The following is a 26,975-nucleotide window of genomic DNA, read 5'->3' as shown; positions in this document are numbered from 1 at the left end:
ATCAATTCTTCTATCTGGTTATTTCTTGTCTATAGGAATTAATGCTATACTGCTTAGTAAATGGATTTAATGGGTAAGTGTGATAGGTAATTTACCAATATACATATATTAAAAATTCTGTACTGCTGCCCATAAAATGGCCGCTGATGGAGTGTCATGGTTTTGGCAGAGTAATTGTTCACGGACAGATAAGATAACAGTACCCCCCCCCATCTGCGGCCATTTTATCATCTGGCTGATGAGGTAAAAGACACAAGGCCTAAATTTACATATCAAGATAGCAGAGCAGAATATTTAATAGATGCATATTAGTAAATTCCCTAATATCCTGTCCCCCACACATTACAAAAACATGAAGAAAAGTGGCCAACCCTTTTAAAATATTCCACAAGAAAGCAGTGCACTCACCTCAGAGTACATTATTTGAACAGTTGTATCCTACATGTTTTCCTACATTCCCTAACCATTAGAGATGAGTAAAACTTCCAAGATTCAATTTGTAGAAGCTTTGTTTAATTTTTCGATTTTTCGATTAGGGTTTAAATCAAATTAGTCTGATCCAATGTTTCTCCAAATGTTTGGGAAACCTCTTCAAGTCCTCTAAACCAGATTCTCCACAAAAAGCTGTTATTACCTAGACTTCATCAGACCTCATCACCCATAATACTCAACATCATCTTTTGTATTCTCCTTTTTCTGAAGGAGACTATCTGTTGTTTTCTGCACTGGATGTCAAAGTGTTCTTATTTCTATATAATGTTATAACAGGTTAGGTTAGACTATGTCTAGCAGCCTGTGGGTTCACACCCCTGCAATAACAACTTTCTAAAACCATGAAATGCACAGTTTCACGGTTTTACAAAGTTATACTATAACATTGCAATGTCTGACAACTATTTTTGAATTTACTTTAAGGAAAAAGTAAATGAAAATGTATATTTAAATAAAAAGTGTATTATTTTTTTTACATGTTTTACTAATTTTCACTTGAAGTTAATAAGGAAAGATTCACATTCCGGTCCAGATAAAAATGGATTGACTCATCTATACTAGATATTAAGAGGAAAGAGCATTGGATGAACACATGCATTTCCACAGTCATTTCCTCATTCCTTACCCTGTGGATCTTTGAACACACAGTATGTATTAATAATAGGGACACATATCCACATTTTACCAACTAAGCATGTCCACATTTTTGTCCAACTGCTGATCTTAGGCTCATTCCAGTTATAAAATGTAACAAGGGGCTGATTTAATGGCAACTTTTATTTGCATCAACTTATATATTTTCAAACATTGCAAGCTCTATCTAGTGCCAAATGTCCTTCAAATCATCATTCACATCTGCCATTTAGCCTTCTCTCTAAACATAATGATTATTATGCAATCTTGCACATTAAGTGATACATGGATGCAAATGGTTGTTAAGCTTGTTCGCTTTACATTTGGTCCAATTCTCGTTATGTTTCACTTAAATAATTATAAGGTTCCTTTGTAAAATGTCAGATCCATCTGTGTTCATTTAACCACTGCGCAGCATTTACCAAATTGTATCCATTGCTGAAGATGTGAAAGATAAACTTAAATGTTCACAGCATTGTGTGTGTTTAGTTTCCTCTAGAATAACCTTGGGTTGCTTGAAAGCCATTATATAACTTACAGCCCAGGCTCTTTTTTGAAATCACAGGAGATTTTGGACACCACCCTACACATTGGATGGTCAACCACATCAGTCAAAATCAGTGAGTTCAGACCACATACATCTGATCCGTATTACAGGTTAATTGATCTTAAGATAAGATTAATTAGTTAATGATAGTTTTCTAGATATATCTGAAAAGGTTTCCATGATGCTCTGGCTCTTTTAGGAATGTACTTCACCAAATGTAAAGTATTCAAACAGGTTCTGATTAATTTTTTATAAACAATGCAGGACTTGGACCTTCATCAGTTAATACAACTTGTTTCAGTCATGGACCACAATGTGTCATTTTAAAAGAATAAATCCGAACCTGGTTGTATACTTTACATTGGGTGAAGTCAGTGGCGTAACTAGAAGCTGAGGGGCCCCAGTGCAAAGTCTGTGCTGGGCCCCCGACTATAATGTATGGTTTATAGTAATAGTCTTCTCATATGGGAAAGTGACACCATAAGGGCCCCCTAAACCTGAGGAGAGCACCACCATTTTGTTCGTCTTTATCCCTTCTCCCTATACCAGTGGTGGCGAACCTATGGCACGGGTGCCAGAGGTGGCACTCTGAGCCCTCTCAGTGGGCACTCAGGCTGTTGCCCAGGACAGAATTCACCAGATAGGCGATTAAGGGATACTCCTGCAGGCCCAGGTAGCCCAGGACATAACGCGGTGAGCATTATATTAAAGTGAAGCATCTGGGTCTACCTGAGACTGCAGGGAGAGAAGGTATAGACGGGTCAGATTATCATCGAAGCTCCAAAGGCAATCCGAATTTTCCCTCCTCCTGTCAACATAATTGGTTTCCTCAGTAACGTTGAAAGCTGTGGTATAGCACGGAGCAAAAAGATTGCAATAAGTTACTGTCCAAATTGCTGTGTTGGCACTTTGCAATAAATAAGTGGGTTTGGATTGCAGTTTGGGCACTCGGTCTCTAAAAGGTTTGCCATCACTGCCCTATACCATTGTATAGTGTAGCCTCAGCAGTAGACTTACCTCTTTTCCTAGGCTTCAGCTGTAGTTTGAGGAAAAAGTTTAGTTAAAAAAGTTAAAATGTAAGTGATTTCACATAGTTTATCTACCTACCAGATAAGGTGAAATTTAAGACATGGCAAGTGATAAGTTATAAAAAGGAGAATGTACCAAATAAATAACTCCAGATTCTTTGTGATGTATTTTACTAGTGACTGTATTTCCAGGAAGCCAGTAACTAGAAGTTTTCTGAATATGAGACAGCATGAAAAACACCATTTACATTTGTGATCGTATTCTTTATAACAAATAGTGAAAATAAGTTCTAAGAAATGAACATATTTTTGTCAAGAAAGACTATCTGTGCACAGGGTATAATTTTTTGTAGGAGAACTTGACTTGAATGGTTGCATGGATATAACTGGGTGGAGATATATATCTTGTAAAACAGCATTTAACTACATACATCCACTTCACATAAAGTAACATTTGCAGAGGATTGGGTTACATTTATAAGCCCCACCACACCCGTGGCCTTAGGTAACCCCGATGAGTAGTTACTACAAATATTATATAGAGGACAATGATCATTTACATCATACAATGCTGTGCTGTACAGGGGATATGCATGATGTGGCTGGATACAATATTCTGCCTTGGACATATATACATGTGTTTATAACTCTCAGAGGCCTATATATTTGGCAATATAGTACTCCACCCAATACAACCAGCTGCTCCCAATACAGCCAACTATTCTGGTTGCATCTAAAAGCTTTATTAGTTTTATTTAGAAAGTTATAGGCATAACCCATTTTATGGCTTTTTTGTTTTGTTTTACAGAAAGTGATAATGTTTCTCTTTAACCCCTTATCACGGATGTTAGTGTTCAGCTTAAAGAGGACCTAGGGGTTGTGCCGACACACCCCCAGCATGCCCCCGCCAGCGGACACATTCTAGCGGCTGTGGCAGCGCCGGCTTATTTACAGTAAGAGGTCGGATCGGTTTAAATAAATTTACTGCACATAAATTTAAAATAAAAATAGCTAGGGAGAAAGGGGCTGGGAAGGGATTATGGGGGGCGCATTTGGTTTTCCAGTGTGACAGGTCCTCTTTAACGACTAGAATTTTTTTTTTAGAATCTGACATGTGTCACGGAACACTTTAACATATCCAGGTAATTTTCAGATTTTTTTCTCGTGCCATATTGCACTTCATGTTAGTTGAAATTTTAAGTAGTATCTTTTGCATTATGTTCTGAAAAAAATGGAAATTTGGTAAAAATTCTTCATTTTCAAAGTTTTAAATGTTTTGCTTTCTAGACAGATACTCAGACCACCCAAATGACTTCATAGCTAACATTTGTGAAATATCTGCTTTTTGTTGGCATGGCTTTTTGTGCCGTTTTCTTGCGGGCTTGGATATTACGTCTTTCATTGAGCGCCCCAAATGACAGGTCTACTTTATTCTTTGGGTCGGTGCAATTACAGGGATGCCAAATTTGTATAGGTTTTATAATGTTTTCATACATTTAAAAAAATTAAAACCTCCTGTACAAAAATTTTTGGGGGGATTTTGCCATCTTCTGGCGCTAATAACTATTTTATACTTTGGTGTACAGAGCTGTGGGTGGTGTCTTTTTTTGCGGATTTTGATGACATTTACAATGTTATCAATTTTAGGACTGTTCGACCTTGTGATCACTTTTTATAGAATTTTTTTTTTTAAATGACAAAAAAGTGCCATTTTCAACTTTGGGCGCGATTTTCTGTTACGGGATTAAACACAGTGAAAAAATGTTATCATATTTTGATAGATATCGGACGTGGCAATGCCTAATGTGTTTATGATTTTTACTGTTTATTTATATTTATGTCAGTTCTAGGGAAAGGGGGGTGATTTGAGTTTTTAGGGTTTTTTATTATATATATTTTTTTTTTTTACTTTTTTTATTTTTACTATTTTTCAGACTCCCTAGGGTACTTTAACCCTAGGTTGTCTGTACGATCCTATCATATACTGCCATACTACAGTATGATAGCACATTGTAATGCATGGGTTAACCCGACGTCACGGGGAGCAGCGATCCTCGAAAAGATGGCGGCGCCCATGCGGCGCCATTCTTTTGAAGCCACCGGCTGCTTTGCTGGCGGCAATCAGCGGGAAGACACCTGCGAACGGTGCTGGCACCGATCCCGGGTGTTACCGGTAAGCCTTTTCTGTAATATGCAGCAAAGACTTACCGGCTATAGAGAGGGCTCAGCGCATGAGCCCTCTCCATGCACCCGCGGCCGACCCGTGACGTGCTATACGTCAGTGATTTTCAACCTGTGTGCCGCGGCACACTAGTGTGCCGCGACACATGGTTGAGTGTGCCACGGGGAAAGTTCCCCCGAACTATGGTGCCCCCTGTGTAGCGCTGCCGCCGCGCCCCCCGTGTTTCTGCCCCCATACTTACCTGCAAGCCCCGCGTCGGCGATCCGCCCATATTCTGTAGCTCCTGCACCGCGCGGCCCATGTCACGTGACTGACGTGACGTCAGGTCGCGTAAGTCACGTGACCAGAGCCGCGCGGTGCAGGAGCTACAGAAGGTGGGCGGATCGCCATTAGGAGTGTAGGTACGCGGAAGAAGACATCAAGGGTAAGTATATAAGGTTATTATTTGTATAGGGAAGGCAGCTAGGGTCTTTTTTTTATTAGTAAAGGGAGGCTGGGGCTTTTTATTAGTTAAGGGAGGCCTCTAGGGCCCTTTAATTAGTAAAGGGAGGCCTCTAGGGCCTTTTAATTAGTAAAGGGAGGCCTCTAGGGCCTTTTAATTAGTAAAGGGGGGCCTCTAGGGCCTTTTAATGAGTAAAGGGGGGCCTCTAGGGCCTTTTAATTAGTAAAGGGGGGCCTCTAGGGCCTTTTAATTAGTAAAGGGAGGCCGCTAGGAGCTCTTAATTAGTAAAGGGAGGCCGCTAGGGGCTCTTAATTAGTAAAGGGAAGCCGCTAGAGGTTTTTATTAATAAAGGGAGGCCGCTAGGGGCTCTTAATTAGTAAAGGGAGGCCGCTAGAGGTTTTTATTAATAAAGGGAGGCCGCTAGGGGCTCTTAATTAGTAAAGGGAGGCCGCTAGAGGATTTTATTAGTAAAGGGAGGCCACTAGGGGTTTTTTATTAGTAAAGGGAGGCCTTTTATAACTGTTTTAGTGTCATTTTGTGCTATTTTGGTTGGTGGTGTGCCCCAGGATTTTCTAAGTATAAAAAGTGTGCCGCGGCTCAAAAAAGGTTGAAAATCATTGCTATACGTCACGGGTCGTGAAAGGGTTAATGGAGGACTATAGGGGACTGGCAATATACTACTGGGGGCTGGCTTGCTATATAGTATGAGGCTGTGACCAATGCATTTCCCACCCTTCAGCTTATAGTCAGCTTATACTATATATATATATATATATATATATATATATATAGTATATATGGTAATTATTTTTTTATTATAAAAATGATCTTTACTTTAATTTTAACTGCTTTCATACTTGGTCTTCAACAAGCAATCATCTGATCAGATACCCCCCCCCCCACCCCAGTAGTAAACAGGATGGGAGGTCCGATCCAGGCATAATCACTTTACACGCCACGTGCAGGTTAAAACACTCAGGATCTGAGCTTTTCCGATCCTGGGTGTTTGTACCATGGTGATAACACAGCCCAGCACTGACACTTGCCAGACCCGACATCCTGCAATCTTCTTCTGATGCACTGATGTAAAAAGGTGGATCGTCAGAAGAAGTACCCTTCATGACCGCCGCAATAATACTAGGTATTTATGAATCTTGGTAGTTATGTGACATTTCTTTTGTCATGTTACAGAGTAACAGCTACAGCTACAGTACAATGAAATGTTTCCCTATGAAATATAACAAGCATGTGGATACCTGCATAGAAAAACCCACAATTATGGCAATGTTTGGAATTTCACCTGGTAATGCTGGGAAAGGATATGCAAATAAGTTTTTGGATGGCAAAAAAAGGGAAATATGTTGTAAGACAGCTCTTTAAGTCAATGGCAACTTTCATTAATGGAAAACTACCATCAAAATCATGCATGATAAACAGGGAACTCTTACTCATTGATCCAGGGAGTGTGCCTGAGGTAATCTTCTTGTATTTGTTATTCATGGTTTCATTTCTTCCAAAATCAACTTCTATAGCTATGCTAATGAAGGGCACGGGGGGGGGGGGAGTGCAGAGCACCAAATTGTGGTAGTTTCAAAGGCTGTTACGATGAACCGAGAAGGTCTCCACTCCACCTGCATTAGGGAACTGGAGGAGGGAGTTAGCAGTAGGTGGGGTGAGACATGTTCAGCTCATTGTAACATCATGTGAATCTGCAGCCAATGGGGGGCTCTGGTACCACATTAGCATAATGTTTAAAAGTTGTTTTTAGAAGGAAGGAGGCCATGGATTAACAAATATAAGATTACTGCAGTCACTGTGCCTGGATCTATGAGTAAGTGTCCCTGGTGTATCATGCTTCGTTTTGACGGTATATTTCCTTTAAGCTACGTAATGTGACTTAGCTCTGTAAAGGCCAGTCTCCATAAAAGGACACACAAAAAGGACAGTCTGTACCTCTTGGCCCCTTTTATAACTGTCCAAATTTGACTAGTTACTTTCATTGATTATTTTTCATACAATAAAGGGTTCTATTTCTCCTTAGGCACTCCATTAGGCATGTGGATGTTTATTTGTTAACATGCCTTTTTAAGATGCATGCAATTTTCTGACATCCACCTGGAGAGAAATGTGTACAGAACTGTTACAGGGCTGATACAAGGGCTCTCACTCAGCAGACAAAGATCCCTTGTATCATATTTCTGAATGATTCAAGGACTCCCATTCTGTGCAATGTGTTTAGTTTGTGGAATCAGACAATCATATGGGCTTGTTTCCATGGGCTGCACATATTTGTCTACAGCCTTTAAATGTTGAAGCTGTGACAATAAAACGATAATGGCACCATTTAACAGATACAGGCAAATATTACTTGTCACATATTCACAAATTCCAAATATATATATTTTGGTATGAACTTGCATCCTAGTGTAATACTGTTATTGTCCTGGAGCCCTGTCAGTAAACCTATGACTGGCTCTTCTCTTGAACTAAGGCCTTTCTAGCTATGAGAGTCAAGAAATGTCCCCACAGTATCAGGCCTCTTCCGTGCAGTGTTTATGGAGGAAACCGGGGGTCCACCCGGCTCAAGTTCCAACCAGTGGTTTCAACCGGCTTAACTGTGGACTAAGTATATGTTATTTATTACTTGGGACTCATTTCAACTATTCTCTGGTTAGAGCAGGGAGTCCACTGTACTAGAGTTTCTTTTAGGGGTGAGAGAATTGTATTACTGAAATAGGAGAAAAAGGGGATCTAACTATACACTTGGATTGTACTGCCTTGTGTTCATTACCCCATTAAGAGGCCACTACCTAAAATGAAAGATTTTTTTGTTGTCTCTTTATATGTCTTATATTTCAAACACTGGCTAGAGCTTCAACCACCAAACAGAAATGTGTATAGAGATCTCTTAATGACTACTCAATGCTGGAGTTTATCCTGACGATCTTTAGCTCTCTGTCTCTCTTCATTTCAGTACACCCACAAACTCATTGAAATTCATTCCACCTCCTCATACATCAAGCTGGTCCATGCTATCCTAAAATAGATTTCCTCTCACTGCCTACTTGGACCTCCAGACCGGAACTCTTTTCAGCTGTTCTGCAATCTGGTTAGTACAGGGAATCCTGTTATTAGGACTTTATTATGTACATACTTTCTTGAAAGCTTATAACCCCCCCCCCCATAAATGATATAAACGACAGTATTTGATGTGCTATTATCTATATTAGTGACAATAGTACAGGTCTTCTATAACCACTATGTGACACCCTGTTTGATGTAGAATTTATGCAGTGGAGGATTGCTCACATCTCTACATTAGATAGCTAACACTAAAGTAGTAGATATCTTGAAAAATAAATCAGCAGCTGGCATTACAATATATCAAAGTGCTGCAATCCTCTAATATTCATAGCTCATTATTACTTTATCACACCTTGTGAAACAAATGTATAACAAACCATTTAATCACCCGATGCTGTCAGGCAAGCACAGGGCAGTTCCTGGATGTTGCAAGATTCATTCACCTAAATCATGGGATTTTCCTGGGATATAAATCTTCTTATTAAGCATTAATATTGCATGGCAGAACTTGCAGTAAAATGTTCCCTGTGGGAACATTCTGAAACAAAAAGCTCTTAGTTCTATAATTGAAGAATCTGGATTATTTTTGAAAGACTTTCTGTGAGATTACTTGACCAATATGGAAAAACTCTCATATAAAAGTCCTATTTGTCCAATGCATATCTACATGTGCTTCATATAGTCACAAGGCTATAAATCCCTTATCACAGCATGAATAGAAAGGACGTTGAAGCGATTGTGCTGCAGATGCTAAGAAAGCATGACATGGCACAACACATCCTCCACCACCACGAGCTGATAGAATAGGGTAATGACTTATGATTTATCATTTACAGTTCACCTTCATCATAATATTAGAATAAAAAGGTCATCCATTGGTTATTTGGGGAATAAAATAATAAATGGATGACCTAAGTGACACTGCATTTTGCAATAACTGTGATTCCCGATAAACTGTATTGCCAGGAACAATTAGAAACTGGCAGAATATGAAGTGTATTTTGCTACACCTGAGGGGAAGGTGGACCAGAATATTCTGTATTTCCAGAAACAATTAGAAACTGGCAGATTAGAGGTTGTGTTTTTCAATGAAGAAGGCAGTGAATCTCGATATAATGTAGTTCTATGAACAATTAGGAACTGTCAGATTAGGCACATGACGGTGACCCCCCAAAATTGTTGCAACTTGCAGAAAAAAGAGAGGTATCAGATTACAATAACACAGCAGGGCAAAGGGCTCCCAACCAAGCAGATTGTTCAGACCCCAAAAAATCACAGCAACAGTATGATTAACAGGTTGCTGTGAACTAAGTGATTGATCACACCCTGGCCAGTACACCCCCAGCCTACCACAAGACCATCCCTTCCTATCCAAAGTTGAAGTTCAGATCGAATTCCACTTCTTCTGAATCTGTTCACTAAGAATTCATGATATTATAGAAGAACTAAGCCACACATAATGTGGTTTACTTTTTGTGTTGGTTGGTTCTTCTATAGCAGTGGAGGCGAACCTATGGCACGGGTGCCAGAGGTAGCACTCTGAGCCCTCTCTGTGGGCACCCTGATCATCACCCAGCACAACCCCATTCAAGACTCAAGACTTCCTCCTGCAGTCATAGGCAGCCGAGGACTTTAGCGCTATTTTAAAGTGACTTAAAGTGCAGGAGGAGCAAGGAGATGTGGCCCCTTCTCTGGGCTTTTGATTCATCCTGTTAAAGGGACCCTGGAGGGAAGCTACAATAATAATCTGAATTTCTTCTTTTCTACTGTACTGGTGTCCTCAGGATGCCATTACGTTTGAAACCTGTGAGTTACTTTAGTTGCCTTAATTTGGCACTTTGTAGTTTCAGCACTCAGTCCCTAAAAGGTTCGCCGTCACTGTCATAACTTACTGATTACTTAGGGGTTCAGTGGCGGGACCCCCACAGAGCATAAGAACAGGGTTCATTTTAAACCCAAAAGGGTACCCTGCTCTTCTATTCCCTGCTCCATCTTTATAGCACTGAATCTTGATGGAGCAGCTTGTTTTCTTGACTTACCTTTCCATTAATTTGGAATACAAAGGACACCCATGTCCGACCAATGGAATTCCCCACTGCGGATAGGGAATAACTGTCTTGACTGGACAACAGCTTAGCTAAAGGCCCCTATCTAAGGCTAACTATCCAATTGTTGTTGCTTGTTTGTTAGTCCTTGTTTAGTATATCACTATAATGCTAGGACTCCCGTCTACTGCACTGTGTTTGGTCCATGGGATCTCGCCAGCACACGGGTGCATTTAAACGGACTGAGCATGTTTATGTGCAGATAACCTTGAAGATAATGATTTGAATAATTAAATCAGCCTATGGTGGACTAATATTAATGCAAAGTTTTTGCTTGCTGTTTTATTGTTTTCAATTGTGTATTCGGTAGATCCTGTTGTGGTCATGTCTAAATACTTCTGAGACAACCACAAGTTCCTAAAATTTGCAATTTACTACTGACGTGATTCTGATTTCTACACTCAGCCTGTGCATCATGTGTAAAGCTATTCATGATGTTGTTGATGTTGCTCAAGGTCCTAGTATTAGTTTAGTAGTGTTATTTTTCTGCACAGGCTGACATCAGAATGTCTTCTGCCTAATTGTAATGACACCTCTAGTGTGAGGCAAGCGCTTCTCATATCCTGGTGAATCACATATCATGCATGTGTTGGTACATACTGAAATTTTTTTATTTGATTAGCAATTTTTCCTTAACTTATTTCTTTTATAACAACAAAAATGATATTTTAAAGGAATTATCCACGGGAAAAAAAATGGGTTAACAATGGGTTAAAAAACTTCCTGGTCAAATATCAAAACCCAGTTAATAAGAATTTGAGACTGGTAGAAACCATATGAGTTGTGGAAAAAAGACCAGTGACCAATGACACTGTCAGTTTCAGTACAACTACTGCATCTTTACTATTCAGTACTTACAGTATATCAACCCCTTAGCACTCTTCCACACTTGCATTGCAGATCACAGTTTGCTCAGGGTGCAATCAGGGTTTGGTCAGTGAAAAACTGATGATACTACAAACTAGTTCAGACAAGCCATGGTCGAATTAAGAGATACACACAACATACATAACCTATTCTAGTTCCAAATTCTGGCCAACTGGGTGGACCTTAAATCAGAACTTCAATCACATGTCTGGTTTGTTTACCAATTTTAATATCCATAGTTCTGAAGCATATTCTCTCATAACTGAGCATTGTGATCAATAATTTATGATTATATATATATATTTATGATATTTCTGTTAGAAACGTGGTAATAAATTAAATGGATATTTCAGTGGAGTGTGTTTCTACACAATTTGACATTGGTGTCAACAAATGGACAGTGTCAGTGATATGCACACAACCTTAAATGATAGCACTCAGCTATCAATTTATTTATAAGCTGAAAGATACTACGCTAAATAATAAGAAATTATGTTACAGACACAATAAGACAGGTGACAGGTCTTTTTTCAGTCATATTGTTCTGTAGTATATATCAATATTGAATAACGCTACCAGAGGACTGTTTTAAAGTATTTAATGGAAAAAATGTCAAATATGTGTTAAAAAAAAATTACATTTCCAGTTATTCCCATATTACAGTTACAGCCATTTGATTAAGGGAAAAATATGAAAATGAATTGAACTGAAAGAAATTGCTGTTCTTAATAGTCAACACAGGTCATGTTAAAGGTGTTTAGAAATCTTTTACTATAGGCAGTTTTCAACGTATAAGCACAGTGCCTCTCAGTTACAGATGTACAGCTCTGTCCACTATGACCTCCGGTGTAGCTCACTGGATACTACAATTTACTGAACTTAAAGGGGTTGTCTGACACATATGGAAAAACAGATTTGCGGCAGGGGACTGCTTAAGAAAATAAACATGTACTTACCCTTCCGCCAGCCTGCAGCATGGTATCTCTGCGTCATGCCCCTCCGTGCCACTCAGAGCAGCTACTCACACGCACCTGTCCCCTGGGCCAAGCGCTGTTTCGACTGGCTGGAAGCTGGTCTGAGCACTGATTATTTTTTTAAGATCCCCCACTCCGCACTGCCACATAGCTATTTCCTATATGTTTTGGACAATCCCTTTAAGAGTCAATTTATCCAAGGCAATGTTGCTTTACTGTTAAACCATGTTCCCATGTTAGCACAAGATTATGAAAATCCTATTGTCAAAGGGACAAAAAAATTGTTTGTCTGGATTTTCTTTTACCTCTATTTTTCAGATTACTAATTTTACCAGTATGAAACAGAACCAACGGATTGGACAAAATCTCTTGTAACAACCTGAAAACACAAGAACATCCAATTACAATAGAGTGCTTTGTTTTTTATTGCCACATACTCTAGACATGTTTGCTGTATAATATTTGACTCTGAAATTGGAATAAGATCAAAACAACATGCTGTGACTTTTATGTTCTAGGTGCACTGTGCTATGCAGAACTTGGAACATGCATAAAGAAATCTGGTGGCCACTACACTTATATCCTAGAAGCTTTTGGCCCATTACCAGCGTTTGTGAGAGTATGGGTAGAACTTCTTGTTATACGGTGAGTGCATATCAGTGACTATTTATGGAGCCTTAAGACCCAGTCAGACAAAAGTGTACAAAAGTAACCGATGTGCCCCCATATTTCCCCCTTGCTGCTTCATCACTTTAATTATTATGTATAGCACAAGTATGTGGTAAGTCGTACAGTAAAGATGCCATACCCACCACTAGTTATATCTTAGACATATGCCGAAATGACAAAATGTGGACACATATGGGTTCATAACAATAAAAGTTGATAAAAGATTTTGTTAAATATATAAATAGTCTTTCATTTCTTCAACCTATTAAAGTGGTGGTATATAGTTAGAATATTATAACAATCTTATCTATGGAGGTCCAAATACTTGCCCCTAATCTTGAGAACGGGGTTCTGTTCTCACTAATGTAACAAGTAGGCTGTGCATGTGTTCTACCTCTCCTTTCACTGTATACGAGAAAGACGGTAGTGACCAACTTGGCTATCTTCAGCACTCCCATAGACAGAGTATTAGTACATGAGATGTACGGTGTTTTGCACCTTCTCCCAGGGTGTTGATTGGAGTAGCAGGACATTAAGAAAAAGGGATAACAATATTCCTGGCTATACCCCTTTTACAATTCTATACTAACATGGGACAAAACTGTACCGGAAAAGAGTGAAGAAGATCCTGAGTTTTGTTGTATGATGGCAGAGAGACTCATATTGGCTGATAATTGCAAAAAGGTATTAGGGAATGTGATACAGTTTAGTAAAGTAGGTTTGAAGTACAGACAGCCCCCGACTTAAAGGCACCTGACTTACAGGCGACCCCTAGTTACAGATGGACCTCTCTCCCCACTTTGACGTCTGATGAAGCTCTCTGGATGCTTTAATTTAGTCCCAGGATGCAATGATCTCCTCTAAGGTGTTTATAATGAAGCTTGATAGATAATCCTTGTTCCCAGGACAACAAAATATTTTGAAAATCCTCTGGTCACCAGGACAAAATTAATTTTTTCTAGAGTTACAATTATAAAGTATACCTGTCTTATATGTAACCCGGAGACTGCCTGTATTTGAAATGAGTCATTATGACTGATCCAGCAATTTATTAGAAGTAAAAATAATGGCTAGTTTATATTCAGGACAAACCAAGATATCATTGTGTAACTATCATCAGATTGCATGTGAATAGGCCCAGTACTAATTGTATGTAATGCATGAGAGCTAATTGCGTGCCGCCCAGGATAAGCATAGCTTTTACAATTGCTTGTGTCTTAGATAATACAGAAATTGCTGCATTCAGATCCATGCATGGTATTATACAGTGACTTCCTTTGAGAGATGGAAGATTACAGAGTAAAAAGCTTTTAAAAAATATACAATATCCTTTGCCTATTATCTATCATTTTAGAAAACTTTTGAGCGTCCTATAATTGCTGCATTTTCTTGACTATAATCTGAACCTCTATTTTCTTCTTCTCTTTTTCCCAGTTTTCTGCCAGTAGGTATTTCCACAATCTAAGTTTGAAAGTAAATTCTACTCTAAAACCTGCTACAAAGTACTTTTAACATATTTCCTCAGTCTCAAATAGTGGGTTAAAAACAGCAGCGACAGAAGCGATATCACAATTGTCTCCTCTCACATTCCATATCTAAAAATGTTTTGTATCAAAGGCCTGGGTTGTGAGGAATTGTTGCGGTCTTGTTACCTTAGGCGATATTCTCAACTTAAAATGACCGCTACATTTAAGCGTTCGCTTCCCAATAGGAACATCTAGAAATCACTGTAAAGTGTTACTGACCACTGGCTTTTTCATATCTCCTCCTCATCCTCTACAGAGAGGTTTGCAGTTTACAAGATGAAACATGTGCTGTGTCATATTTTTAAAGCTTCAAAAAAAAATAATGACATTTCACAAAGTTTATTCCTTGGGGTCAGGAATATGGAACCTATGGCACATTTATTGTACCTAATATTGTCATTGTATCTGAATTCTGACTTATAAGGCACCAAATTCTTATACCTTTTGTGGCTTAAAACGCCATATCTCATTTTAAACACATTTATCAAATTAACCCATTGAAAAGAAGAGATTTCCAACACAAACTTCATTCTGTACATATCTTGTTGTATAGGAAACTTAAAAGAAATCTACCATCAAGGTCCATCATGATAATCCAGGGACACTTACTCATAGATCCAGACACTGTGACTTCTTCTTATGGCCTCCATTCATCTAGAATCAGCCTTTAAAATTATTCTAATGCACCAGAGGAGCTCTGAGGGCGTTGCCAGAGGCCCCCCCCCATGCTGCAGATTCACAGGCTGTTAAATTTCCTCAGCTGCTGTAAGATTCCATGAGGCAGAGGGAAGGGGGAAGTGGTGAGCAGAAGCAGAGGGGAGGTGGAGACAGTATAATAGTCTGTGAAGTTACCAGTGGTTCTCTGATAATGCACCTCTTCCCCCTGAGAGTACTTATAAAAGTTGATTTCAGAAGGAAAGAGGCCATGAATAACAAGTTTACTACATTCACTAGTGTACATGGCAGCTACTTTAAGGCCAAATTCACATGACCATAATGAGGGCTGTGATCTGGCTGCACAATTTGGCACCTATGGTCTATGGCACCTGGTCAGGGTAACTTGTCTTTCAGAGGAGAGGAAAGGAGAGGGGTCAGAAGAGCTCGCTCCCCATCCCTTCTTCACCGGCCCTGTGCTCACCCGGGATTCGGTCCAGACGAGCACATGGCTGTGTAAATGTAGCCTCAGTGCCCCTGTGTATTTTCTCATTGGTATGATAAGCAATGTGTAAGAAATGCTCCCACAAAAAGCAAAAACCAGACTCCAAGCACCCAAGTAATAAGATGTATGAGTATTTAGAGAAACTATAGCAGTAGCATGCAATTTACCTCAAGTACTGCCAAGGCCATTAGCAGCAAAAAGTGGCCTTTTGCCCTGTGCTGTCACATTTTACTTCTAATTCAAAAGGGATTTGACAGCAAAAAGCAAATCTTTAAAATTGTGCAACATTTCAGCATTATTACTTTATGTGTTTCAATAATTTTTATGAATTTAAATGAACAGTTCAAGGGGTCAGACAATCTCTCTTTGCTGAATTAGCAATGCCGAGACAATTTGCTTGCCTGAAAAGCCAACTTTGGTAAGATTTAAACCTATAATTTATCTACTCATGTGATGGTATAAGACATGTCTCAGTAGACGGAGCCAGGTTACTGGATGAATTCCGACTGTCGGCTACACTCACTGCATGGCTGATCCTGTCCTCACTAATTGCCCTAATACACATCAGTAATTCATACATTCTCTCCTCTGCCCCAGTCTCCCAAGGAAAGTGAGATTTCTGTCAGTTTCCACCTGTTATTGAAGCCAAAAGGCAAATTTTAAACCATGCAATTTGTTTCAGTAACAGTTCCTGCTCAATACAGTGAAAACACCAGCCGTAAATTGTATGAAATGGCATGTCTTATCCGGCTGATTTCGCATTGACAAAAAAACACACTTTAATGAATAGTCCTATAATCTTTACCTTCACGGTCAGTGCTACATTTCCACGGGAACTAACAGTTATTATAATTATATCTCTGTGCATCTGCGTGTAAAACTACAATACAATAAATGTATTTTACTTTCCCACTCTGCATAATGAGAAAGATGTGCTATAGAACAAAGCAGACACAAGAAGCGCTTTCTGCCACAGAGAATGTAATGCATTTATAATCCTTGCTTTGAATTATTCTATACTTTACATTACAATGATTCTTTCTCTCTATTTTTCGGTTTTAGGCCAGCTGCTACAGCAGTGATATCACTAGCATTTGGACGCTATATCCTCGAGCCCCTTTTTATACAATGTGAAATACCAGACCTCGCTGTCAAATTAGTCACAGCTCTTGGAATAAGTAAGCATCAACTTCATATAAGTTACTTTTGGAAGGAATAATCTCTTGAGTTGGTACAGAAGTATTACCGCTACACGATTTTTAGGAATACTATAGATCACTGGTTTTTGGAGGAGGATAACATTGTCACTGGTGCATAGTAAGCCACATTTCTGTCTGACATATCTATGAACTTGCAACTGAAACCAATTTTATACCCTTTATGTAGTTTTGACACTTAACACAAATGGTCTTAAAGGGGTTAACTTCATAGGTAGATATCCGATTTGTTAGATTCAATGCCGGACCTCCCGTACCAAAATCAGCTATTTATGTCTACCTTCACTAACGCTTCCTGCACATGAATGTTTTCTCTGCCCGCAATCCATAGATCTATTGTCATTTTTGTGATCTTTTGTGTCTTCAGTATTTTAAATGTTTCTGAGCCATATGCTAACAAAAAACTGTATGTGTATCATCTTTAAAGGGGTATTCTCATCTGGGCATTCACATTCAGTTTCATTTATCTGCTATATATAGACATTTCTTCAATTAGATAATATTTAAAAAAAATTACCTGTGTGAAGATAATTTCTTATAAATGTAGTCATATGGTCCCCTAGAAACAAGACTGTGTCCTTGGTTACAGCCATCTCCGCTGGAGGGATTGCATAGCGCATGTCTGGCCACTGCTGCCAAAATGTGAGGTGGTCGTATCTGAAGAAGCTATCTTATTTCTAAGGGCCAAATTTTTTTAATAACATCCAATTGAAGAAATGTTTACATATGGCAAATAAATAGATTTAATGTGAATGCACAGATGGGAATACCCCTTTAAGTCAACTGCAGAAAACAAAAGGCTGGTAATTTACGTCAGTAACTAGAGATGAGTGAGTATTCTCATCCGAGCTTGATGCTCGTTCGAGTATTAGCGTACTCAAAATGGCTCATTGATTGGACGAGTATTTTGCCTGTTCGAGAATGAGCTTTCACTTAAGGAAACACAGTGAAGAACAGTGAAGAACACAGTGAACACAGGATCATTTAAGTGAAGAACAAAGTGAAGAACACAGTGAACACAGTGAAGAACACATTGCAGATACTTCCGTACATCTGCTAACTTATCAGAAGACATTAGTGCAGAACGGTGTTCTTCACAACAGTATGTGAAGAACAATATGTGTGAAGAATCTTCACACATATTGTTCTTCACATACTATTGTGAAGAACACCGTTCTGCACTTGTGTCTTCGGATAAGTTAGCAGATGTATGGAAGTATCTGCAATGTGTTCTTCACTGTGTTCATTGTGTCTTATCAGAAGACATTAGGGCAGAAAGGTGTTTATTCACAAAAGTATGTGAAGAACAATATGTGTGAAAAACACATTGCAGATGTTTAACACGGGTCATTCTCCTTTTTGAAGTTCCACGAATATTCCATTGAATAAAAAAAACGATGAAACAGGACTGACGTCCTTATTTCTCAATAAAATGACACATTTTATTGCAGAGCCTTGGTCCCCTTGAAAAATGCTCAAGTCTCCCATTGACTTCAATGGGGTTCGTTATTCGAAATGAGCACTCGAGCATCGGGAAAAGTTTAACTCGAGTAACAAGCACTCGAGCATTTTAGTGCTCGCTCATCTCTATCAGTCACTTGTCCAAACTCCTTGAAGTGAAACATGGATAACAGCTATGTGTCATCTGTATTTTCCACTTGAAATAGGTTTCTGTGGAAAGGCCCAATCCGCAAGAACGGGCAGGAATAGGACCTGCTCTTAGTTTTGCAACCCTGCAGTCAGGTCTTGAATGGGGCAATGGAAAACATTGCTGTTTGTATGAGCCCATATAAATACATGGTGACTTGTGCTAGCCATTTTAATAATAGCTTTATGTGCATTAGGGTTAAGAAGAGAAGTGTAAACAGCTGATAGATACCCCAATTTATCTGATATTGGTCACAATAATAGGTCATCAATAGCTTAAACCAAGAAAACCCATTTAACTTAGCCAATCATTTTTTTTCTAATTTTTCTAGTTTTCCATTATGAATAGATTATTTTATGGTAGAACCTATGTACATTAAAAAGTGATGTTTGTTTCTATAATTCCCTCCCTTCTATTTTGTTCTCAACATGCAAATCCTTGCTCTCGTCCGTGAGGCACTGTGCCATTTAGGCCTCGGCAAGCACAGGTGCCCAGGTGTGATCACACTCTTACTAACACCGGTGAACACACTACTGTGCCAAGAGCTTTACACCTTGTTGTATCCTAGTCATTTGTAACATAATAGATAATGATACATTGTCAAATTGTAAACATTAATCAATATTAATGATTTCACTAAGCATTCACCCTGTCATCCAATTAAAATTTCTGCTTGCTGGTAGTGAGGGATTTTACAATCTTAGCATAAATAATAATTACTTGCAGACTGTAGACTTGGGGCAAGGCTACAGTTATATGTGGTTGAGGTATTATGCCAAAACCTGAAAATTAGACACACCCGGAAAAAACGAATACATTCAGGTTAGAACAGCACCTACATGCACTAAAATATAGTTCATATATATTGAATTTTAGCTTTACAACTATATTTAGTATACTTAGAGATACATTTGAGCAACCATGCCACCATGCACAATGCAAACGACAAAGCGAAATAAATGGGTAAATGAGATTTTGCTTGATTATGCATTGCAGTAATAACAGATTGCACCCGTTTGTTTATGTCACCTAGTTGGGCTAGTTGGGATGTGTTGACTAACATTACTCCTTACCATAAATACAGTATTTTGAAGCCGAATAGATATGGATAAATGAGGCCCTTTGTGTCTAGATGCAGTATCTGTCATTATAATGGGGATTGCAACTTGTTGAGAGGTATGGAGTATGTCACTATAATATAATGTAGTGAATTTGTATGGTGAAGAACCAAGAGACTCTAAAGAAATCTTTGAAAAAAAAATGACGATGGACACTTAATTAATATTTATTTCTAGAGCAGCATTAATTCCTTGGTGCTGAACATTTAATAAAGGGTTCACATAAATTACATTAAGATGAGAACAAATATACAAAAAATACATTGAACCCAAAAACTGGGAGGGGGGCTCTGCCTGGCAGGGCTCACAATCCATATGAGAGGATAATTGGAGACAATAGGTTAAGGGAACAGAGCAGTAGGGTAGTGCATGTTGTAACCAACCCTTAAAAGATGAGTTTTCAGATTAGGTTTGAGGTTTTTGAAATTAGGGGACAGTCATGTGTTTTGGTAGGTAGTTGAGGATCATGTAGTTGCGGATCATGGGAGAAGTCTTAGCGATGGCTTTGAGAAGAGCAGATAGTTGGAGAGTGAAGCAGAAGCTTTTGTGAGGATTCATCAGTATGTACATCTAAGGCTATGCTCACATCTCTTTTTTCCATATGTTGTAAGGCCACCTCAGAAGGATTCCCAACATGTCCTCACAACAAATGGCAGAGTTGTATCCCACAGTATCCTTACATAGTGGGATACGTCAGCCGGTGCCTTCTCCTCCCCCCAGTTATTGGCTGCAGCTGATTTTTTCTTGGTGATATCACTGTCTTTTTATGGACAGTGATATCACAGGTGTTCTCCTTCCTGCTGAGATACGTATACATTAAGCAGAGGCTGGGGGAGGGAATAAAGTATGGCTGTATATACTCCCTCATAGACTTCACTGGCCTCTGCTGGGCATAAACGTCACTCAGGAGGAGGCAGCAATGTGGAAAATGTTGATTGCTTTGTCTTTCCATCCTGTTTTCTGCACAGTATACGAATTGTACTTGTCAGACAGAGGAAAGAAGTATCCCTTGATCTGACAGTACTTGTCTATGTATATGCTGAGGGTGTACGTCAAGAGGTTTCCTGGCATATAAGCTTAACATATACATAAACCATAGTGTGTACCTAGACTACCAAAGTACTTACCTTGTAACCATTGAAAGTTGCAGGTCCACCAATATATCCATATTTCCTTTTTGATTGACTTTTTTTTTATTTCTTTTTGTCATAATATTGTGCTAAAAATTGTAATAATACATCTTGAAAAACCCATGGAGACAGCTCTCATCAGCTCTCTAATTGCTCTAATGAATCCCAATGCTTCTGTAAAATATTTGTAATGATAATTGTCATGACAACAATGACACAAATGCCTAATATGTAATCTCATTAAGACAATAGGTCATAGTGCGCCACACATGAATGCATAATTAAATGCAAAATAAATATTTGTAAAGGATAGAAATTTTTCATCTAGTGCATGCAATGGAATGACAGGAAATTAATTGGTAAACTGAATGCCAGTGTCTCCAAAATGTCAAATGTAGCAAAGATTTATTTATTTAATTTTTTGGAAACAAAAACTTATTTAATGTCTTTCACTAAACCTCCCACAAAAAGGACAAAAACACAAATTAGCAAGCTGACCACCTGTTGTAAGTAAAGACTTATATGAACACATGGGTATTAGTAATTAAATGGTGGCAGAAATGCCAGATTGAGTGTGTGAGGTTAATTAATTTATTCATACTTCCTCCTAAAAAAAAATGAGAAAACCGGAGCATAGCAGATGTTGAAAAACATCAAGGTCACTAAGATCATAGGAGCGTGAGAAAGAAGCCCTCCAGGCATCGCAGTGCTGCTTGTAAATTCATGACAAAGTGAGCCCTCCGAACACTGTGTAGTTATCCAGACTGGTGTAAGTAATTATGGGCAAACACATTGCCCGGGGTCTGCAGTTGTCTTGTACTTTCTTAAGTAGCAATATGGATCCAAAAGAAAACTTTATCTAGATACATTGTGACATAGAAGCCAGACGTGACAGTAACATCCTCCTTTCTAGGAGAAAATTTCATCATCCTATGTGTTAATACTTAGTAGGGTGTGACTCGCGTCAGTGTCAGTGCCCTGAGCAACCTCCGTGTTAGAGTTCTTACATTTCCTGTTACTGCTCATATGACACAGTCTTGTGTAAGCTAAAAACAGCACAGACTATTCACTGCTATGGGTTCATAAAGTCTAAAGTAGACTTAGTCTCATGAGTTCTCATGCGGAATAGGCAGGGAAAGAAATTGAAGGACTGAATGACATTGACTGCAGAACATTACATTATGTTTTAGCGTATCATGACCTATGTGATGAACAAAATGTAATGATCTGTTTAAAAATGGCTATTAGTGTCAAGGGCTCTCGAAGAGGCAGTAGCAAAGAATGTTATAATAAAACTGAAGCAACAATTAATAAATTCATAGAATTTTTTGCCTCGGTTGTAAGCATTATTGCACCTAATACATATTAGTATAATTAGATGTAAACTCTTCCACTTTATATTGTAGGTAAATGGTTAGCACTTCTTGATGTAGAGTGTGCAGCAGTTTCGGGATCCAACCCGTCAAACTTATGCAAATGTAAAAGGCTGTCCACAACATAGTATTCAATTGCAGTTTGAAGTTTATTATAGGTACAGTAGTGTACAGTGTGACGTTTCAGCCCCATGGGCCTTTGTCGACCACTACAAACAGACAATAGGTCAACAAAAGTGCAGATTTATATACATTTATTTTTTCACATTATATTTAAGCCTTTGTATATGGAAAAATAACAAAATATCAAAGCAAAAAAAAAAAAAAAGCAAAACTCAGAAATTGATCCCCTTAACCCCTTAGTGACCAAGGTCATTTGTACCTTGATGACCAACGCCTATTTTCAAAAGTGCCATAAGTCACTTTATTTGGTAATGACTTTAGAAATCTTTCAAGGAAATATACCACTAAATTTAAACTACTCACCTATACAGATACTCACCTATACTCCTCTTCACCTTGATCCCGGTGCTGGTCTTCTTTAAACTTGACACTCTGGGATTTCCTGAAAAATAGAGTTATAAAAAGCAGCCCAGCATGCAAGAGGAAGATGATGTGAGAGACTTGAATAATTACTAGCACTGGATGCTTTTTATAAGTCTATTTTTCAGGCGATCCGGGCATGTCAAGCTAAACCCCTTACCGACGTGTTGCATATCGGTACATCACACGACGGCTGCGGGTGTATGGAGAGGGCTCATGGGCTGAGTACTCTCCATACAAAGTGGATGTTTGCGGCATATTGCAAACACCCACTGGCAACACCTGCGGTTGGTGCTGGCACCGATCACTAATGTTAACCCTCTCAAGGCCTCCGGCAAAGCTTTGCCTGAGGCATTCAAATCCCGGTGGCCCGTGGGCACCGCCATATTGGATTTGATCTTCACCCTTATGAAGTTGTCGGGGGCTCCGATTGGTTACCATAACAGCCTTGGGTTGTCTGATTATAACACATTCATTGCAATTTGCAATTTTTATTAATTTTATTATTTTATATTTTTTCTGTTTTTTTTTTCACTTTTCAATCTGTATATTAATAGGACGTAGTGACCATGTGATCCCTTGTTCATACTAATGCACTGAACAAATAAAACCATGTATTGGAGTGCATTAGTAATGTCAGGCTATGCACTTGCATGGCCTGTCAGACAGCCCGTTTGGTCCTGCCAGGGGCTGGACCAAGCAGGCACATGCCGAGGACATATCCGGGGACCTGAGATCTAATAGGTACGGATGTCATTCCAATCCGGACTGTTAGAGCAGGGGCCCTGCTGTCATATGACAGCTGAGTCACTGTTCTTCCCCACACGGGAGACTCATACAGAAGTTGGACTGGGCCGATGGAGAAACCCCTCGGCCCAGCCTAACTCCCCTAAGTGACTGACTTAAAAACCCCTCTGGTTCAAGTGTACTATTACATTTATTAAAGTTATATATATAGTTTGGTCCTGTGCTCCCCATGCCTCCGTGTCCCTGTGCGGTCCGTCGGTGACATCATAGTACGTGCCGAGCGGCTGACGTCACAATCCCTACAACGGACAGCGCGGAGACATGGGACCGATGCCGGAGCATCACGGTATAGAAGAGGACCTGCCGGGGGGTGGCGGAAGGTGAGTACAGTGTTTTTTTTTTCTCATGACTCGAGTATAAGCCGAGTCGAAGTTTTTCAGCTCACTTTTTTAATTAAAAACTCGGCATATACTCGAGTATATACAGTATATATTGTGGTCAGAAACCCTTTGCAGCAAGGCACAAACATATTACCTGTGACTCACAGCATTGAAGATGTATGAAACTATGTGCAGCAATCTCTTTACTTTTTTTATAATAAATAGCTTTTCTATGATCTCAAGATATGACATCTTGTATCAAAATGACCAGAGCACAACATATTTGCAGGTCCTTGACCTTATAATATCCTCACTATCCTTTACACAGGAGTAAGTCACATTCTGATCTAATCCCGCTGAGCTCTTGGCAAAACGGAAGTAAACAGAGAGAGAAATGAAGCCCCCTGTAAAAGCGCTGGACTTGTAACGCAGCTTAGGCAAGATATTGCTAATCCATGTTTAAAAGGTCACTGGTGCAAGCAAACCCGGCGAGAAGTGGACCCCAATCTCACTTGTTACACAGGAGAGGGGGCTATTAATGAGCTTACACATCCTGTACAAACATAATGGGGCAGATTTATCAAGCTGTCTGAAAGTCAGAATATTTCCAGTTGCCCATGGCAACCAATCACAGCTCAGCTTTCATTTTACCAGTGCTCATGAATATTTTAAAGGGGAGCTGTGATTGGTTGCCATGGGCAACTAGAAATATTCTGACTTTCAGACAGCTTGATAAATCTGCCCCATTGCCTTGTGAATTCCTAAATGTTATGATTTTTTGTAACTATATTATCTCCAATCAAATTTTTTTCTTTTTTTCTACACATTTTTTTTTTTAAATCTTCTTGAAAAACCGTTAAAAGTAATTGTGCCAAACACACTCTACTCTTCACAGTTAGGATGACAGATTCTTTACCCGCCTTACTTTTTTTCCTGTCTACATTCCTCTTTTTGGTTCTTATCAGCCCAATATAATCGACATGTTAATCTGTCATCTATCTTCTGGTTTCAATAAAGTGAGGACATTTTATAATAGTGGAAGTCATTTTTTTCTAACCAGTCTGTAGTGCAGCCTTGTTGGCCATCAGAATATTTAAAAACTAGATTATTTGATACTATATTTTTTTATTTGCATGTATATAAAGAATTTTTTTTTTTATAAAAACCAATTGTATCAAGAGTAACATTGTCATATTCATGCCACATATTAATGTTGCGGAAGCAATGCATGACATAAAAATTCTCAGAATGCCTTTATTATTTCAGATGTCGTCAGTTGCATTTGGCTGCCAATACACATATGATAGGTATAGTTCATTTCGGCTGCCCATCATTTAACAATTACATGTGAAAAATTATTTGCAATGGCAGATGGCAGATTGTACTATGCCAAAAGTACTGTCTGTCAGGGTGTATTTTTTTCCACCATTTGTCAGCTGGATATACACATGGATGGTATGGTCAGCCAGACACAGAAATACATTTGTCACATTGCCCACACCCACACTGTTTTTTTCTTCCTATGGTAAGATTGTGGATATTTGATCAGCCGCATTCTTGCCGATCACAAATAAATTACATTATATATTAAGAATACAAAAAGAAATCCAAACTTTCCATTTTTCAATGTTTGTATCCAAAAAGTTACATTGTAATTACATGTAGTGAGGTATGTGAGGTATTGTATACATTCCGCACTAAAATCCCACTTATAATCAGACATGCTGACCTGGGGGACTTTGTGGTGCAGGTCCTCATAACATAGCTGACTAATTCATAAAATACTGATTTTGGCATGCCCGTGCACATTCTGTATTTTTAGAGTGTTCCACGTGTACAATGCTGGTATTGATTTGGCTTGGTGACATTGTTTTTCTCATTTCATGGGTGCTGTCTGGTCGTAGGCTGGAAAAACTAGGAGATGCTGGGCCACATAGCAGAATTCTGAATTGGGCTTAGCTGCCCCCCTCGTAAAAATATACATATTTGTATACACAATTATACACTTACACATACACACAAATTTATATACTTACCGTTTAAGATTATTATTTATAGAGCAACATTAATTCAATGGTACTGTACAATCAGTTAGGGGTTCACATATATTACATTAAGACCAGCACAAATGCAAGTACAAAATGCAAAACTACATCGATCAGTAAACAAACGGAAGGAGGACCCTGTCCATGAGGGCTACAATCTATATGGGAGGGAAGATGGAGACACAAAGTGAGGGAGCAGTGCAGTTATTGTGCATTGTAGGCAATCCTGAACAGGAGGGTTTTCAGGTTACATTTGAAGGTTCCGAAAGTGGGGGACCGTCTGAAACATTTTGGTAGAAAGTTTGGTAGAAAGTTGGGTGATGCATTTGGTAGAAAGTTGGGTGATGCATGAGAGTAGTCCTGGATAATGTTGTGAGAAGAGCACATGTTAATAGAGTGAAGCTGAAGGTCCTCTGAGGAATGGAGATTACTTGTGGGAAGATATTGGCTGATGAGTTCAGAGATATATGGAGGGGACTGGTTGTGAATGGCTTTGTATGTCATGTTAGTATTTTAAGTTGAATTTGCTCTGCAATGGGTAACCAGTAGAAAAACTGGCAGTCAGGAGAGGCAGAGGAGAAAAGAGGAGACAGATCGATTAGCTGGGAAGTAGAGTTTAGAAAGGATTGAAGGGGCACTAGAGAGTTAGCTGGGAAACCACAGAGAAGAATCTTGCAGTAGTCCAAGAGGGAAATGATAAGGACATGAACAAGTTATTTTGTAGACTCTGAATTGAGGAAGGGTCAGATGCTAGAGATATTCTTGAGATGGAGGCAGCAGGTTGTAAGGGCCTGCATGTGAGGCTTAAAGGATAAGGCAGAGGATTGGGGAGAGTGGAGGAAAGATTATGAGTTCTGTTTTGTCCATGTTAAGTTTGACATAATGGGAAGAGAAGAAGGAGGATATATCTGAGACGATCTGGAATACTGACTAAAAGAGAGGAGATATCTGGACCAGAAATTTAAATCTTTGTGTCATCTAGAAGTGGAATTGAAAGCCATGGGACTTAATTGGATATCCCAGGCCAGAGTTATAGAGGATCAAAAGTGGGGGTCCCGGGACAGAA

At 39.1% G+C, this 26,975-nt stretch overlaps 1 protein-coding gene across 1 annotated transcript in view; it reads left to right on the top strand.

Moving 5' to 3' along the window:
• The window catches only part of SLC7A11 (solute carrier family 7 member 11), a 146,871-nt gene that overhangs the window by 4,632 nt on the left and 115,264 nt on the right, over positions 1-26,975 (top strand). The window contains exons 2-3 of the mRNA XM_072119410.1: positions 12,873-12,999; positions 16,771-16,886. Of these exons, the coding sequence (XP_071975511.1) occupies positions 12,873-12,999; positions 16,771-16,886 (243 nt within the window). The remainder of the gene's footprint in view (positions 1-12,872; positions 13,000-16,770; positions 16,887-26,975) is intronic.

This window comes from Engystomops pustulosus, chromosome 1 (assembly GCF_040894005.1).
Source record: "Engystomops pustulosus chromosome 1, aEngPut4.maternal, whole genome shotgun sequence".
NCBI lineage: Eukaryota > Metazoa > Chordata > Amphibia > Anura > Leptodactylidae > Engystomops > Engystomops pustulosus.
This window is presented reverse-complemented; position numbering and strand designations above follow the sequence as displayed.